This window comes from Zophobas morio, unplaced genomic scaffold (genome assembly GCF_036711695.1).
Source record: "Zophobas morio isolate AGI-343-1 ecotype UQ-CSIRO unplaced genomic scaffold, CSIRO_AGI_Zmor_V1 ptg000026l, whole genome shotgun sequence".
In the NCBI taxonomy this organism is placed as follows: Eukaryota; Metazoa; Arthropoda; class Insecta; order Coleoptera; family Tenebrionidae; genus Zophobas; species Zophobas morio.
The window spans coordinates 4,135,974-4,152,054 of record NW_026972131.1 but is presented as its reverse complement, the minus strand read 5'-3'; the positions used below and the strand labels follow the sequence as shown (position 1 = coordinate 4,152,054).

The 16,081-nt window shown below is 35.4% G+C and overlaps 1 protein-coding gene across 4 annotated transcripts in view; it reads right to left on the bottom strand.

The window, feature by feature from the left end:
- Positions 1 to 16,081, bottom strand: part of LOC135136262 (putative epidermal cell surface receptor) — a 45,838-nt gene that overhangs the window by 2,818 nt on the left and 26,939 nt on the right. The window contains exons 2-6 of one of the 4 annotated variants that reach the window (XM_064065464.1): positions 7,317 to 7,619; positions 7,012 to 7,227; positions 5,531 to 6,502; positions 4,537 to 5,292; positions 4,316 to 4,484 (exon numbers count right to left, since the gene is read on the bottom strand). In XM_064065464.1, the coding sequence (XP_063921534.1) occupies positions 4,316 to 4,484; positions 4,537 to 5,292; positions 5,531 to 6,502; positions 7,012 to 7,227; positions 7,317 to 7,619 (2,416 nt within the window). The remainder of the gene's footprint in view (positions 1 to 4,315; positions 4,485 to 4,536; positions 5,293 to 5,530; positions 6,503 to 7,011; positions 7,228 to 7,316; positions 7,620 to 16,081) is intronic. The other 3 variants (XM_064065465.1, XM_064065466.1, XM_064065467.1) reach the window with 3 other exon arrangements.

The window sequence follows — 16,081 nt, the reverse complement described above, 5'->3', positions numbered from 1 at the left end:
ATCCGCCCTATCTCAATTGTAATGAATTTTTTTATTCGCGGTGAACCATGGGGGCGGAGCTTAACTGCATGATACTTATTTTTCTACAAGAAATTAAAAACAGGTTTTTGAGTGTCATGTTGTTCAAAGAATACTATGTATATTAAGAAAAAAAGCAAAATATTAACCCCACCCACCCACCCCATCTCAGTTGTGATGATTTTTTTATTCTTAAAACTTAAAATACGTTTAGAATGGTAAATTTTTGTATGGAAATATGGAATTTGCAGTTAGGCTCCGCCCCTAGGTCTGCCAACGAATGAAAACTTCTTTGCTGTTTAGATCAGGGCAGGTGGGGCTTAATCTTTGTCTGTAATTTTTACTTAATATACATAGTATTCTTTGAATAACACGATACTCAAAAACATGCCTTACATGGTAATTTCTTGTAGAGAAATAATAAGGATTTTGCAATTAAATTCCGCTCCTTTAATTGGTTCTCGACGATTAAAAAAAATAATCACAAAGGAGGTAGGGCGGGTGGGCGGGGCTTATATTTTGTCTTTTTTCTTAATATACGTAGTCGTCTTTTCAGAACAAGAAACTTAAAATGGTAAATTCTTATAGACAAAAGTGGATTTCGCAATTAAACCCCGCCCCACGATCTCACCACGAATGAAAAGTTCATCACAATTGAGCATTGAGTTCGGGGCGGATATGGGTCGGGTTTAATCTTTGGCTTTATTTTTTTCTTAATGTACACAGTATTCTTTGAACAACACGATACTCAAAAACATGTCTGTAATTTCTTGTAGAGAAATAAGGATTTTGCAACAAATTCCAGAATTGAGATAGAGCGGGTGGGCGGGGCTTATATTTTACCTTTTTTTTTGTTAACATACATAGCCAACTTTTCACAACAAGACACTTAAAAACATTTTTAAAATGGTGCATATTTGCAAGGAAATATGGATTTTGCAATTATGGGGCGGAGCCTAATTACAAAATCGATATTTCTTTATACAAATTTTCCATTTTAAACATGTTTTAAGTTTCATGTTGTGAAAATAAGTCTACACATATTGAAACAAGAAGGCAAAATGTAAGCCCGCCCACCCGCCCTATCTCAATTCTGATGATTTTTTTATTCACCGTGAACCAGTCTTATGTTAGCAAATCATCGGCTGGATGGAGCTAGTACTTGCCAAGATTAGACTGATTTTGGCAAATAACATACCTTCCAAGAAAATTGAGGGCGGGTGGGCGGGACTAGTACTTGCTTTGATGACACAGATTTTGGCAGATAAAATACCTTCTAAGAAAACAGAGGGCGGGTGGGCGGGGCTAGTATTTGGTAAGATAAGATTGTTTTTGGCACTTTTGACATTTTCGACCATTTTTCAACGATTTCCGAAAATTAGTTGTAGAGATTTTGTTATCGATTTCAATATTCAGAAGTCATTTACGGCTTCTATTATTAGTGTTCCCTCCCACTCGACAGAAGAACATAATTAACCCCGCCCACCCACCCTGTCTCCTTTTCAGTGACTGATTTTATGGGATCTGAATATATACTGAACAGAAATAAAATTAGTCGTTCCAGTGAGAAGAGGGGGTAGCTGTAGTACTTGCTAAGATAAGAGTAATTTTGGCCAATGACATACTTTCCAAGAAAACAGAGGGCGGGTGGGTGGGGCTAGTATTTGATGAGAGAAGATTGTTTTTGGCACTTGACATTTTCGACCATTTTTCAACTATTTCCGAAAATTAGTTGAAGACATTTTGTTATCGATTTCGATATCCCGAAGTCATTTTCGGTTTCTATTATTAGTTTCCCCTCCCACTCGACCAAAGAACATTAATGTACCTAATGCAAAATCGAAGAACCGAAAAATGGAATTGAGAAATCGAAAAGTAAAAAAATTGCGATCAAAAAGTAAAAAACATCAAAGTCTGAAACTGAAGAGCAAAAAAATTGAAAAAATCACAAATCAAAAATTCTAAAACTCGAAAATTTAAAAAATTGGACTGAACAGGAATGAAACCAATCGAAAATTCGAATATCGAAAAAAATTTACTAGTACTAGTGCTATCTTGTCAAATACTAGCCCCGCCCATCCACCCACTGTCAATTTTCTTAAAGGATATGTGATATGCCAAAAATCACTCTTATTTTAGCCAAGTACTGTAAAATACTTATTTCTTTACAAGAAATTAAAAACATGTTTTCAAGTATCGTGTTTTTGAAAGAATACATTATATTAGTATATTAAGAAAAAAAAAGCAAAATATTAACCCCGCCCACCCACCCCATCTCAATTGTGATGATTATTTTTATTCTTAGAAACTTAAAACACGTTTAAAATGGTCAATTTTTGTACGAAGATACGGATTTTGCAATTAAATTCCGCTCGTTGGCTCTCGACGATTAAAAAAAAATCATCAAAATTGAGATAGGGCGGGTGAGCGGGGCTTATATTTTGCATTTTTTCTTAATATACGTAGTCGTCTTTTCAGAACAAGAAACTTAAAACATGTTTAAAATGGTAAATTCTTGTATACAAATAAGGATTTTGCAGTTAAGCTCCGCCTTCTTGATTCACGACAAATAAAAAACAAATTATCACAATTGAGATAGGGCGGGTGGGCGGGGCTACATTTTGCTTTCTTCTTGTTATGTGTAGACTTATTTCGACAACAACAAACTTAAAACCAATCAGAAATATGTAGCTATTCGTTTTCAGTTTCTTAACTTCAGTAATGAAAAAAAAGACAAAAATTTTTGAGTGATAACTGTTCCAGTCAACAATGTTTCTTTTAATTTTCTAAAAAATTAATAATAGTTAGTATTTATGTAGATATTAAGGGCATAATCGACAATTATACTCGTGGTACATATAACGTTTTGTTCTGTTCTATATTTTATAACGAAATATTGAGTATAATAAAACTCACTTGACATACACCTTGTAAAACTCTTATGACTTAAGCGGCTTAAGTTAAAGCTTCCTTATAAGTCATACTCGCCATGATTAACTTAACTCAATTCACATATACATAGCAAAACTTTACAGCTCCATTATGGCAACAATGGACAGTAATAATCTTTGCGGTTTACAAGGTGTATGTCAAGCGAGTTTTGTATATTTCCGATAAGATTGTGTGAATTATGCCGATGCAAACTTTAATACATAGCTGGCTATTTTGATGAAGAATTATTCAAAAGAAATTTTAGAAGAATTTGAGGTGGCCCAGGGAATCTTTAGAAAATGTTGAATATCGAAGCTTGTTTCAATAACTTATTAATTTCAAGGATTAATCAGTCGTTGCTTAGCAATTTGTGATTGATCTGTGCCATAAAGGTCAATTTATGCCCGCAATTGTGTACTTATAAACAAGATTGTCATTCTAAAATAGAATAAAAGTTATTTAATACAAGTTATTGTCTTCCCAGTTTAAAGTGGATTTTATGATAAGTCCATTGTGTCCAAGTTGATGATGGGGACAATTGAGTAAAACCCTAGCCATAAATAAGAAAGTGGTCGGTTCTTGCAGGGCCGTACTTTGTTATTCAACTCATATTGTGGGGTAATAATGAGGTGATAATGTTTATTATCTTGTTATAAAAATCACTTTAAACTGGGAGTACAATATATAAAAGTTACAATTATCATATTATAATAAGTTAACGCTTGACATTACTTTTATCCAACAGATTTTATTTACATGTTCGATTTGTGAGCTATAATGTTATAGACTTGACAATTTTTTGTTGACAAACTCATTGGAAAGAAAAATATGATAATTAAGCATAAAAATAAGGCATAAAAGGATCAGAATTTCTTTTTCATATTTCTCCGCCTTTTATTTTCTGTTAATTTTGGATAAAGACAAATTTGACAAAGCGACACTTCAAAATCAGGGACGGCTGGTGCCCCCCCCCCCAATTACAACGCCTACAAACACATTGGACATAGCAAAATAGTAAGTATGAATATTTAAAAAATTAACCGGAAATTTGTGTCATAATTATCAAAACTAATTTTTTTAACTAGCTCCACTTGTATAAAATGTATCAAAACTTATAGCTAAAGATGTTGTGTCTTGGATATATGATATGTTTTTGCTGATGATGTACTGATAAAAGCGGTGGCTCATTTAGATGTTTTGTTTACACCGTTGCCATGGAAACCGTGCGTCTAGTCGCGGTATTGAGCTGAAATCGGGTCCTGTTCCGACAGTGCCCACCAGCTTTTAATTTTTGATATACAATATATTTTCTGGGTAAATTGAAGTAGTGGTGGATCTTTAAATGTGAACAAATATTATGACTTACTCATGATGGGTGTATCGAACTTCTACCCTTCCGTGTAACCCTACTATGACGGGTGGAACAACAAACGCCAATCGAACCGTATGTGCATCCAGAGCTTCTAGTGTGGTAACAGTAATATCTTCTTGTGGTACTCCCGGCATATTGGGATAGTTTGCAGGAAACATTTGACCTGAGTTGAAAATATAGTAGTACATTTTCTTAAAGTCGCTTCCTACACAAACCTTGATACGACGAATTATGTCTATTTGGTAGAATTGGGCTTTGTGGGGCTAGTAATACCGGTCCGCCAGTGAACTGATTAGATGGGAAGGGTAGCATACTCCCGTGCGGGTTGGCATTCTTGTGCACCTCTTGCAAGATTTGCTCGAGTGTTATGCCAGGTGGTAAGTCGTCAACGTGACCGTTTTGGGGAATAACGTAAGGAATGAAATGCTGAGGTCTTCCGTTTGGAACATTGGGGCTAATGAATGGGTTGGGTGGCTTGGCTGGAACGTTATGAATTTCTACTACAGAACCTGAGGGATAATTGCCGATTTCTGGATGTTGATGAATGAACTGAAGCAACTCGTCTTGAGTTCCATGAAACTGCGTGTTTTTGACTTTTTGGTTAGGAATGTAATTTCCACGAGGCGGTTGAGTGGCAAGCGGTGGGTTATCTTTACTAGGTTTAGGTTTCTGACCTTTCTGTGGTTTAACTTCGGATTTTTTATAATTAGGGTTATAAGGGCCTGGGAAGGAGTCTTTGCTTTCTTCTTTATTATTTTTATGGTAAAAGGGATTTTCATCGGGAAGTATGTTAGGTGGTGTGAATGGATTATTTGTGTTAGTTTCCGATGAATTGCTAGCATGATTGGTGTAAACCAATAGAGGTCCCTTATTTTTAGAAGGAACCTTTGTTGGAAGAAAATTGAATGGGACTTCTGTCGTATTTTTTATGATTGCTTTATCGCCTTTCTTTGTTTCATTATGTCCAGTCGCTGAAATAAAGTTCTCGTCAAGTTCCACTCCAAAATTTCGATCCACAACTACTACCAAAGCCGTGTCCAAAATATTTACAGAGTGGAAAGTTAGTCAGTCCTGTCATTTATGTACATTATGTTAGTTAAGTAGGAACCCCACAAAGTACCGCAATTCAACAATCGAAAAGCAAATTACGTCTTAGCCCGCGACCTGCACATAGTCTACGCAGCTGTTTTGGCATTCAGAATCACTTACCTGATTGTGGACTGCACACCCAGTACATGCAACAGTCGTCTTCAGGCAAATGATCGATGATTGCTTGGTGAACTGGACAGGGTAAGTTGGGTGGTGGTAAAGCTGTAACTGGTGGACATGTGTTTTGACATTCTACGTTACCCATCTCACAGTAACATCTCTTATCGCAACCCGTGATATTTTCCGGTAGCTGTTGCCAATTCTGGAAACTATGACCTTCGTAGATGCAAGACCCATTACTCTTACACGTCAGTTTTTCGGGACAACAATTTGGAGGTGACGGTTGAAAATCTGGAGGCACAGTCTCCCACTCCACACAGTGTGGGTCTAAAACGTCCACTCCAAAGTAAGTCGGGCATCGTAATTCCAAACACGTCATTCCAGTTTCTTTACAAACACACAATGAAGTACAGTTATCGTTGTATTCTTCATTTAACTTAAAGTTCATCTCTTTATAACTGCACTCTCCGTTTTCTGATTTAGTTTCATTTGTATCCAGTTTTTCAATTTTTATCGATTGGTCAGTATTTTCCATTTTGAGATATTTAGTGCCTTCCATTACATCAACATACTTTTGTTCTCGAATTTTGTACGTTTTCCAGTCGTTTTGATTGGAACTACCCTCAATATAAATGTCCGCTTCTTTATCGTTGGGTTTTGGGTCAAACTTCAACTCTATGGTCGATGTATTAAGGAATTTCGCGAAAACTAACTTATGTTTCTGGATAACGTCTTTATCAGGTTCGTGATCGTCTAATGTTACATCGCAAAACAATTTTTTGCAACAAGAATCGTTGGGGTCTGGTAGTTCTACACATTTGTCGTTGGTTTTTTGCACTTGAGGACATCGCATTTTACAAGATAATTTTCCACCAGCTTCACATGTACAGACTTCTTCGCATTCTTTATTAAAGGTGTCGCCTCTGTTGTAAGTATGATTATTGAATGTACATATTTCCAGTGGTTCTGTTTCTGTGTATGACAATTTTTAACAGAATTTTATGTATCAAAGTTATATGTTATGGTGTCAAGTTGACGTCTTGTAGTGATTTGAGATTGCAAAAAGACAGATTCGAAAAGTATTGTAAACAGCAGTAGGGACAGATTTATAGTATTTATACTATAGCAGAAGTTCCCAAGAGAGACTTAGTACTGTCAGATCATCTGTAGTGCAGAGATAGTAATTAAGAGCGTAGTACCATTTGCAATAGATTCTTCTGGTACTAATTTAAAACCAATAATTCAACTTACAAACTAGCACCAGTCTTCGAATTAAAATTGTGTTTATTAAAATTCACTACGTAAATTAAGCGATAATGAGGTCAAAAACTACCGTGCACTTATTTAATTATGCATTATATTCAACATTGCTTACCTCTAGAAAAATACGTGTGAACTCTAACATAAGTTCTAACTACTATATAGCGAATAGCTAACTACAAGCTGCCAACTTGACTAATTAATATGTTAAAACAACCAACCTGTGTCTGCTGAACAAATCATAATCGAGCAACACGAATCTTCTGCATCTTTGGCGGTGCATAACGGATCATCTATTTTCTTTCCCTTACGGAACAGCGGCTTAGGACATCTTTCTTCACAGTTCATTTTCCCATTTCGGCAAGTACATACCGAGTCACACCCAATTTCTAATTTTTCCCCGTTTTCGTATGTCAACCCTCCTTTTTCGCACACTCCTAAACCAACAAATGTTTAAGAAAACACAAAAGGATGCAATTAAAGGGAGAAAACTTTAAGAATTACCATAGTTTTTACAACGGTATACCTTGCACTGAACTGTTCGTGACATTATTATGTCCTGTTACTTTAGGTGTCAATATTCTCTCGGTTTGCATGCTGTGCTCGTCTTCGTCCTCATCTTCGTTTATGCTAACATCGCTAAGGTCACCGAATTCGTCGTGCGTTGTAGTATTCGAGGATAACACATTTTCGCTGTTGGGATCTTTCATGGTAAAATTGAGAGCACGGCCTCTGGGTTCGTCGCTCATTTGGTCTTCTGCTAACATATTCATCGACTTGGGTAAATCTTTTGGCTTTGGTGTGTGGCTTGTCACCTCTTGGGACGTTTCTGGAAAGAAAATAAAAAGCACTTACTTATGGGTAACCAGAATAGAGAAATTAGTTCTTAAAATCAAAAACAAACAACCATATTCATTGGAACAATCATGCGCTGGAATTACTGTATGAATCAACACCACTTGTTGGAAGGTTAGGTCGTTTTAACCAGAGAAAATAATTGAGTGGCTTTTACACAAGACTTCTTGAAAGTTTCTTGGGTTTTATTGTGATGATATTTGCTGAAACTAGTGAGAGAGTTGTTTAAGTATCATGAAACAGTACCAAAGTACCACTCTGAGGATAGAAACTACCCAATTAAATTTAATTACGAGTAAATATTAAAATTAATTCATCGACCTTCTTGTTTTGTGATTTTCTTTATTCCAAACTTAACACAAATGTCACGTCACTTTAACTGTTTAACATGTCGTTTTAAATTAATATAAATTTCTAAAAAATATATTATTATATTTTTATCTTGGGGTGTTGTACAAATCGAGTACCGGCGTAGTTAACGCTGCCCGGAGTCAAGACTTACGAGGATCGGATCGCCCGTCCGTGATAAATGAATCTTGAAGTGTGCTTAAAATTTTGTTGACACATAAACTGAGTATTGTGTATTCAAACCAAGTTTTTATAGTCACAGTTACTTTAGAAGAAAATGGGTATTTACTAGGATATTTCATACTACAAACATCTAGTACATTGAATATCACTTAACCATTAATGAACTCAGCTTGGTTTCATATCTGGTGGTTCTTATAAAAAAAAAACAATGGATATTGACTATTCATAATTTTTTTTTTAATTGCTGCTTGTATATTAAAAATTTCATATATGAAGATAATGAAGATATTTGCATAATTTTCTCTGAAATTTTTCTATGCTATTCACATGAATTGAGTAATAAATAAGGTTTCCGTACCAGACGCTAGTTTACATCTGACATATGTGTTCTTTTCTATCTAGACTGATCGGACTTTCAATTCCGCTTCTGTGCAGGTGTTTATACATACATAGAAGTGATAATAAACAGTTTCAAATAAGAATACTTCACATTTTTTCTAAGACCTCCGGTTCGCATCTCTAATACGGTCAAAAACCAAAATCAAAACCTAAGGATTTTTGTATGATTATGATTGATAACGGTTGGTATTATCGCTTGTCATTCTGTTTTTCTAAGTTTTGAGCTACTTTAGGAATAAATAAAGTAAATATTACGTGCAATGTTCAGTTTCATTATGAAGGATTGTTTATATGCTTTCATTTCCTTAATTGTATACCGTCAAAAACAGTATAATTACTTAATAACAATTGTATTTATATAAAAATCAGTACAAAAAATCTTGTGTATCCATTCCTCGCTCAGAGCATACTTTTGCGTATACTCGTTATTTGCCTCTCAAGCTCGGTCCGACAAATTTACTCGTATTCGCAAAAAGCCTAGTTTTTGGCTTTGGGATACAGATACGTATTGGGATGGTTATAATATTTAATAAACTAAATACCATTTCGTGTGGTACTGTATAATGGTTTTATAAAATCCAGTCCCAAAAATCTTTGGAGATACATATACTAGATATTTTTCATTCAGTGGAGTAACACGAGGGTCGAATCTAGGCCCAATACTGTTTATTATATATTTTAATGTTGCACTTTTTCAGCTAAATTGTCCCATATTTGCGTATGCTGACGATTTGAAGATTGCTAACTGTAAATTCTATTGAAGATTGTATAGCGTGATATAGATATTTTTGATGTCACCGTTTTTTTTGTCGTCACCGTCACAAGTCGAAACCGTCGTGCACGCGTTGTGTACCGTCTTCGCGCGATTTCCAGGTTCAAGGTCGCCGCCTCCAAGTCCAGGAGGAGCCCGTCCTGAAGGAAGTCGCGCCCAGGAGGAACGACCATGCCGGACGTCTTATTCTTGTTTTTTTTAACCATTTTGTATTTATTTTATTTAAGATTAGCCGTAAGTTTTATTATTTTAGCCGTGTAGCTGGTGGCAGGGAATAAACCCGATTTGTCGTTTAATTTATCGCTCACCACCTGAAATCCGTGTCTCCGGCTTGAGAGCAACCACGGCGTTCCCTCGCCCGGAGAGGCATATGCTATGCTTATGTTAGAAATAAGTTGGAAAACTGTTGTGTGATTCGGGATCTATATTATCGAGTTCATATTTCATCGTTAGAGCGAGCTCAAAGAGAATTCTGCAAACGCCTACATAGATTACATTAAATTTGGCTCATATCCTGTAAGGTCTTATCCAAAGGATGCACTCTTAATAGATGTAAGTATTGTTTCATTAAAAGCGAGAAGAACTTATGTTAACATCGTACTTTTATTCAATTTAATTCATAATCGCGGTCAAATTGTCGTTACCCTGAGACTTTCGTACTCAAAATTTGTAGAACTATCCTGTTGTACAGACTATGCTCCGTTGAACAATCTGTGTCGATGTTACTATAGAATTGTGTCTGCCGTCGATATAAGGTAAGTCTGCCTAATCTTAAGGAATTTAGTGTTATATGCAAGATTTGTTTTAAATATTTTATTATTATTATTATTAAAGAAGCGACCGGGCAGAGGCTGGCCTGTTGTGCCCGCCCTAACAACAAGTGGTGGGATGACAATATTGTTCTTCAGTTAGTACAATAAGTATCATATTTGGATTTTTAAATATTAAGGTAGACTCCGCTAATACCACTTCTTGGGGTAGCGCATTCCAATCATGAAAAACTCTGTTTGACAACAATGTTTGTCTCACCGTGGTATGAAAGTTTTCCTTAAGTAATTTCAGGGGATGTCCTCTAGTACGTTTTGAAACATTAAGAGAAAATATGATAAAGCATCGAGTTAGCTCTCTTGGTGACACGCAAAATATGCTCACTCCAAGAAATCCAAGAAAAAAAGCAGGGAAGAAGACGGGAAAAACACACGAAAATCGAAAGATAAAGTAGAAAACGAAGACGGAAACTTGCTATGGGAATTAATTGAAGAACCAGGTTGGCAAGTCTTGAATGGGATAAAGGAAGGGGACGAGGAGGGGGAATTTACCTGGATAGGTAAAAGAGGGGAATAGACTACGTAATAGTAAACGGATTAGCAGAAGAAGAGGTAGAAACATTCAATATAGGAGAAAGAGTGGACTCCGATCGCATGCCACTAGAAGTAAAAGTGAGGGGCATAAGTAGAGGGAGCGGATGCTTAAGGAATGAAGTAGGAAAAGAGAAGAAGATATGGGTATGGAATGAAAAAGGAATTGAGCATTATAAAAAAAAAATGTTAGAAGTGGAATTTAAAGAAAAAGGAACTGAAAAGAAAATGGAAGAATTAAAAAGAGAAACTGAAAAATCAGCCATAAGAAAAGAAATTGTAAAGAGAAATTTAGAAAAGAGAAACAGATGGTGGGATAGCAGATGCAGAGATTTAAAAACAGAAGCAAGGAAATGTTTACGAAGGTGGAAAAAGGGGAAAGGTATAAAAGAAGAGTACTGGCAAGCAAAAAATAATTATAGAAAACGATGCAAAGAAAAGAAAGAAGAGATACAGCAAGAAGAAGAAAAAATTAAAGCCATAAGAACCGAGCAAGAGGCATGGCAGTATATAAATAAAGAACGGATACATAATACAGTGGAAGAAACATTTTATGGAACTGTTGAATGGAAAGGAAGAGAGAATTGTAGTGCAAGATAGTAAAACCGGGATTGGTGATAGAGACAGGGAAGTTGAGATTCGAGGAGAGGAAGTAGGAAAACAAGTAGGAAGACGGAAAAGAGGAAAAGCATCGGGGAGGGATGGGTTGGTAAACGAAGTGTGGATATTTGGGACGGATGGGATGATTGAAAGATTGAGCGAGTTAATGAATGATGTGTGAACGTATAAAGGTTTTCCCCGGGAATGGAGAGTAGGGCAAATATGCCCAATTCATAAAAAGGGTAATAAAGAAAAAGTAAAGAATTATCGGGGGATAACTCTCCTAAATACGGCACATAAACTGTACGCAATGGTGTTAAATGAAAGGTTGGTGACAGAGATGAACGAAAAGAGTATATTACCGGAAAGTCAAGAGGTAAAGGGGCAATGGACAATGCATATATCCTGCATCATCTAGTAGAAAAAAAGTTGCTAAAGGAAGGAGGTCGGGTATATGCACTGTTTGTAGACCTAAAAGCCGCGTTTGATACGGTGGACAGAGAGTGTTTGTGGGAATGCATGGAGAGAAGACGACTGATTGAAAAGTTAATTGTAGCAGGAAGAGAGATTTATAGAGAGACAGTGACTAGTGTGAGAGTGGGAGGAATAGAAACTGAAATGTTCTGGACGACGAAAGGATTGAGACAGGGATGCCCATTAAGTCCCAGTCTGTCTGCTTGTTACATAAGCGATATCGAGGAAATGTTTAGAGGAGTACAAGCGGCAGGAATTGTGGTGGGGAGAGAAAAGGTATGGTGTTTGGCATTTGCAGATGATTTGGTAATATTGGCGAAGGATGAATGTGGAATGAATGAGATGAAAAAAAATCTGCAAAGATACTTTAAAAGAAAGAAACTGGAGGTAAATGTAGAAAAAACAAAAATGATGGTGTTTAGAAAAAAAAGGAGAAAAGGGGAGGAAAAAGTGTGGCGTTGGGAAGATCGAATCATAGACACAGTAAAGGAGTTTAAATATTTAGGATTTAAGTTTACAACAACTAATACGGTAAAAGCACACATAAGAGAAAGAAGGATCAAAGCAATGCAGATAATGGGAATGGTGTGATAATATTTGGACATGACGTAAGAAGAAGGATGAAAATGTTTGATAGTTTAGTTAGGAGTGTATTAATGTATGGAGTGGAGATATGGGAATGGAAGGAATATGCAAAGATGGAAGCAGTACAAGAAAAATATTTGAGGTGCATGTTAGGGCTACGGAAAGAGACGCCAGGCTATATAGTAACAGAAGAATGTAAACGAGAGAAATTAAGAGTATACACTGGGAAAAGAGCTGTAAAGTATGATGAAAGGTTGAAAGAAAAAGAGGAATGTAGGATATTGTATGAATGGTGGAACGAAAAAAAAAGGAAGCAGGGAAAGAACATCACAAGGGTAGACAAGGATATTATGAAAGACTAGGATACGCATGGATGGAAATAGAGAGAAAGAGAGAAATGGGGGTGAGTATGAGAGAAGAGTTGTGTATGCGAGACATAGATAAACAAGAGAGAAGAGCGAGTGTAAGTAAATCTAGGTATAATGCAGACTATAGAAAGATAATAACAGAAACAATACCAAAGTACCTAGACAGACAAAGCGCGAAAGAAAAAAAAAAAATAATTGCGAGATTTAGGTATGGAAATGAAGAAAGAAATAATAAGTTTTGTGTAAGCGAAGGTGAGATAATGCCTAGGATGTGTGGAGAAGGACGAGAGACGATGAGTTACCGATTGGATTGAGATACTCTAAATTAGTGATCGAAGAATCATCGGATGTTATAAGTAAATCGAGCAGGGAAGGTTGTTGGTTAGCCCTATATCTCGTCGGTTTTATGACCAGCTGATTCAAATGACCATCAATTACACTAGTTTACAAGGTTTTATATCCAAAGACACAAATAGTTGAATCTAAAGGATTTGGGTTCGGGAAATTCAAATCTGAAAGCAGAAAAAATCCATCACGTCAGGTTTTTGAGATATTTATATAAAGATACCCCGGATTTTTTTTCTTTTATACAACTCTTATAACTTTTTTATTTTTAAATATATATGAACATATAGTTCTTTAAGCAAATTTGTATCATTTTAAAAGACCATTTAGGTAAATAAATAACATGAGTGTCAATTTTTCAAGCTACTAGATTGTCATCAATGTGTTATTTAAAATTTTTCAAGTATTGATTTTAGAATAATTGGTTGCTTTTGACTTATCTACGGGAAGTGATAATAAAAATGTGAGGTGTGACCTCACAAAGATCTTTTAAAATGATACAAATTAGCTCAAAGAAATACAGGTTTATCTATAAGAATAAAGTTACAGGGGTTGTATCAAATAAAAGCAACACCCAGTATATATTATAAACATTATGACTGAAAAATTAAAAATGGTTAACACTGACGTTCTTTTATTGGCAGTACTGTCAGTTTCCCTTATAATAGACCAACAGTAACACATTTTCGTCCCAAAAACCTCTATACCTTCATTTTGAGCATATTTGAACAGGTCTTCCCGCTTTAGGTACTATAATTTTACCACAAATGTAACAAAACTGATTTGCACTTTCTTTCCACGATCTCGAAGACATTTTTAATGCGACAATTGTGCATTAACATGAATTAGTTTAACACAAACGTGAAGGTAAAGCAAAGTTCATTCTTTTGGATTTATGAAAAAACCTGACGTGATAAGGATTATCCGTTTTTGGATTTGTTATCAGTAAGTAATTTAGAAGTAAAAAATATTTTTTTTATTTTTGGATACGAAAAAAAGTTTAAATTTGTAAACTAGTGTTATTAGATCCACAAAAAGCTGAGAAGATGCCATGAATGTACGATTAATATTGACAAGCCAGCTCACATGTGGTAAATTAAAATCGCCGAAAATATAAATCTTGTCATACTTCGTTGTTATACCAGTAATGCTATCTACTAAGTTTTTATCATCATTAAAATGTGTTGAAGATGGTCTGTAAATACACCCTAGAACAAAAGTAATGTAACTATTTGACACTTTCAAAAACAACGAGTCTACACCACCAGAGTCTACCGGAAGAGGCAGAACAAGAAAATTAACTAGAATAGAACCTAAAATAGACACCACCTCCTTTTTCCAATTCGGTCAGTTCTGAAGATTGTATAGTCTTTAGGCGAAACCAGAGGATCTGCTACTGAAGAGGTGAACCACGTTTCGGTTAACAAACTTATGGATGGTTTGTATGTATCGACAGAAGCACAAAAATTATCAAACTTTGCCATTAAGGATGCTATATTTCACACAAAAAATGTTTTATTTGGCTATGTAGGTAGGTATAAGTTTAAGGACCGTATCGAAAAAATCTGAAATATGACTATTGTGTATAAACTATGAACGCTTCCCAAGACATGACCAAGGCTACTGAAATGTATACAAATCGTCGCTCCACAAGTTATTGTATGTCGACTCTAATGACATGATAAGTGGTTAAAATAATTTATTCAGTTCGCCAAGATGGATAACTGCGTGCTTTGTATATACTTCCGCTATTTGTCTGTAGATGAATCTGTATCTGCCGGCATAACTAGGCTTACTACATGTTGCATTAATATAAGAGTTAAAACAGGTGGCTTTCAAAATATTTTGTCAAGAAATCAATATAAAAATTTCAGAAAATTCATGCTTCTAGCCATGTTTGGTTCTTACGTTTGAATTTTAAACATGAATATAATCATTAATCAGTTAATTCTGTTAATTTTTGCTATTTTTTAATAAAAACTATTTATTCATGATTTATATAAGTATATTTTTTTTAGTTCCGTATTTAAATATCGTCGCAGCGTTTGGTAAAACACTGATCTTTAGCGCTTTTCATTCTCTATGTTACTTACCATTTAAAATTTGATATCTTTTTCTCACGATAGAAAAATAAATCACGAAGCATTTGGACATTGATTAAATACATATGTATTTAATCAATGATTTGGAGCAGCAAAAGGTTACACGCCTTCACGATTTTTAACAACAGATGCAGATTTCCGAAAGGTTGAGAGAGAAAATCTTACCATCAACACGTGTATGGTCACGTCGTTATTCATTATCATTACGAAAGAAGATGAGATACAGGTTAATAGCATATGCCCGGAGGGTAACAAAGGTGTTATTATTTATCCGCATTGCAACCAGTTTCACTTCTTCGAAGATAGAACCTGGCTCATCAGTGGTACTAACAGTGCCCGGAAGGTTGTTATGCTTATAAAAATTAGTCCCTACAGCAAGTACCATTTCGATACAACTATCGCTGTGGGTGTAATCACACAAAGAAATATGTCAGCATATTCCCAAAAACAATGAGTAATTAGTTGTTTGCGGTTTAATGTATGTTAAGCTATATTGAACAGGTAATTTGATATCGTACACTTAATTTTGTATACTTTTTTTAGAAAATATGAAATCGCGAAGTTTCTCACTTAACCGACCGTTGAAATTACCGTAGTAATGGACAAACAAGTCGGAACACAATGGCTAATAACAAATTTATAGATTCTGGGCGATGTTTGTACCTTTAAAACAATTGATTGTAATGATTACAGGATTATAAATTTGCGTAAATATACAAACACACGAAATTTATTACTATAGTGCGTTTCCTATTTCCAAAGCGAATGCGATTTTGTACCGCATCATTCTAGATTTCGCTATTTATTTCCGATATCGTTGCGGTAAACCACGCTAAATTAAACATGGTTTCGTTTTTTTTATGGATGTTTTGGAATTCTTTTGTGCGGAAAACACTTCTGCG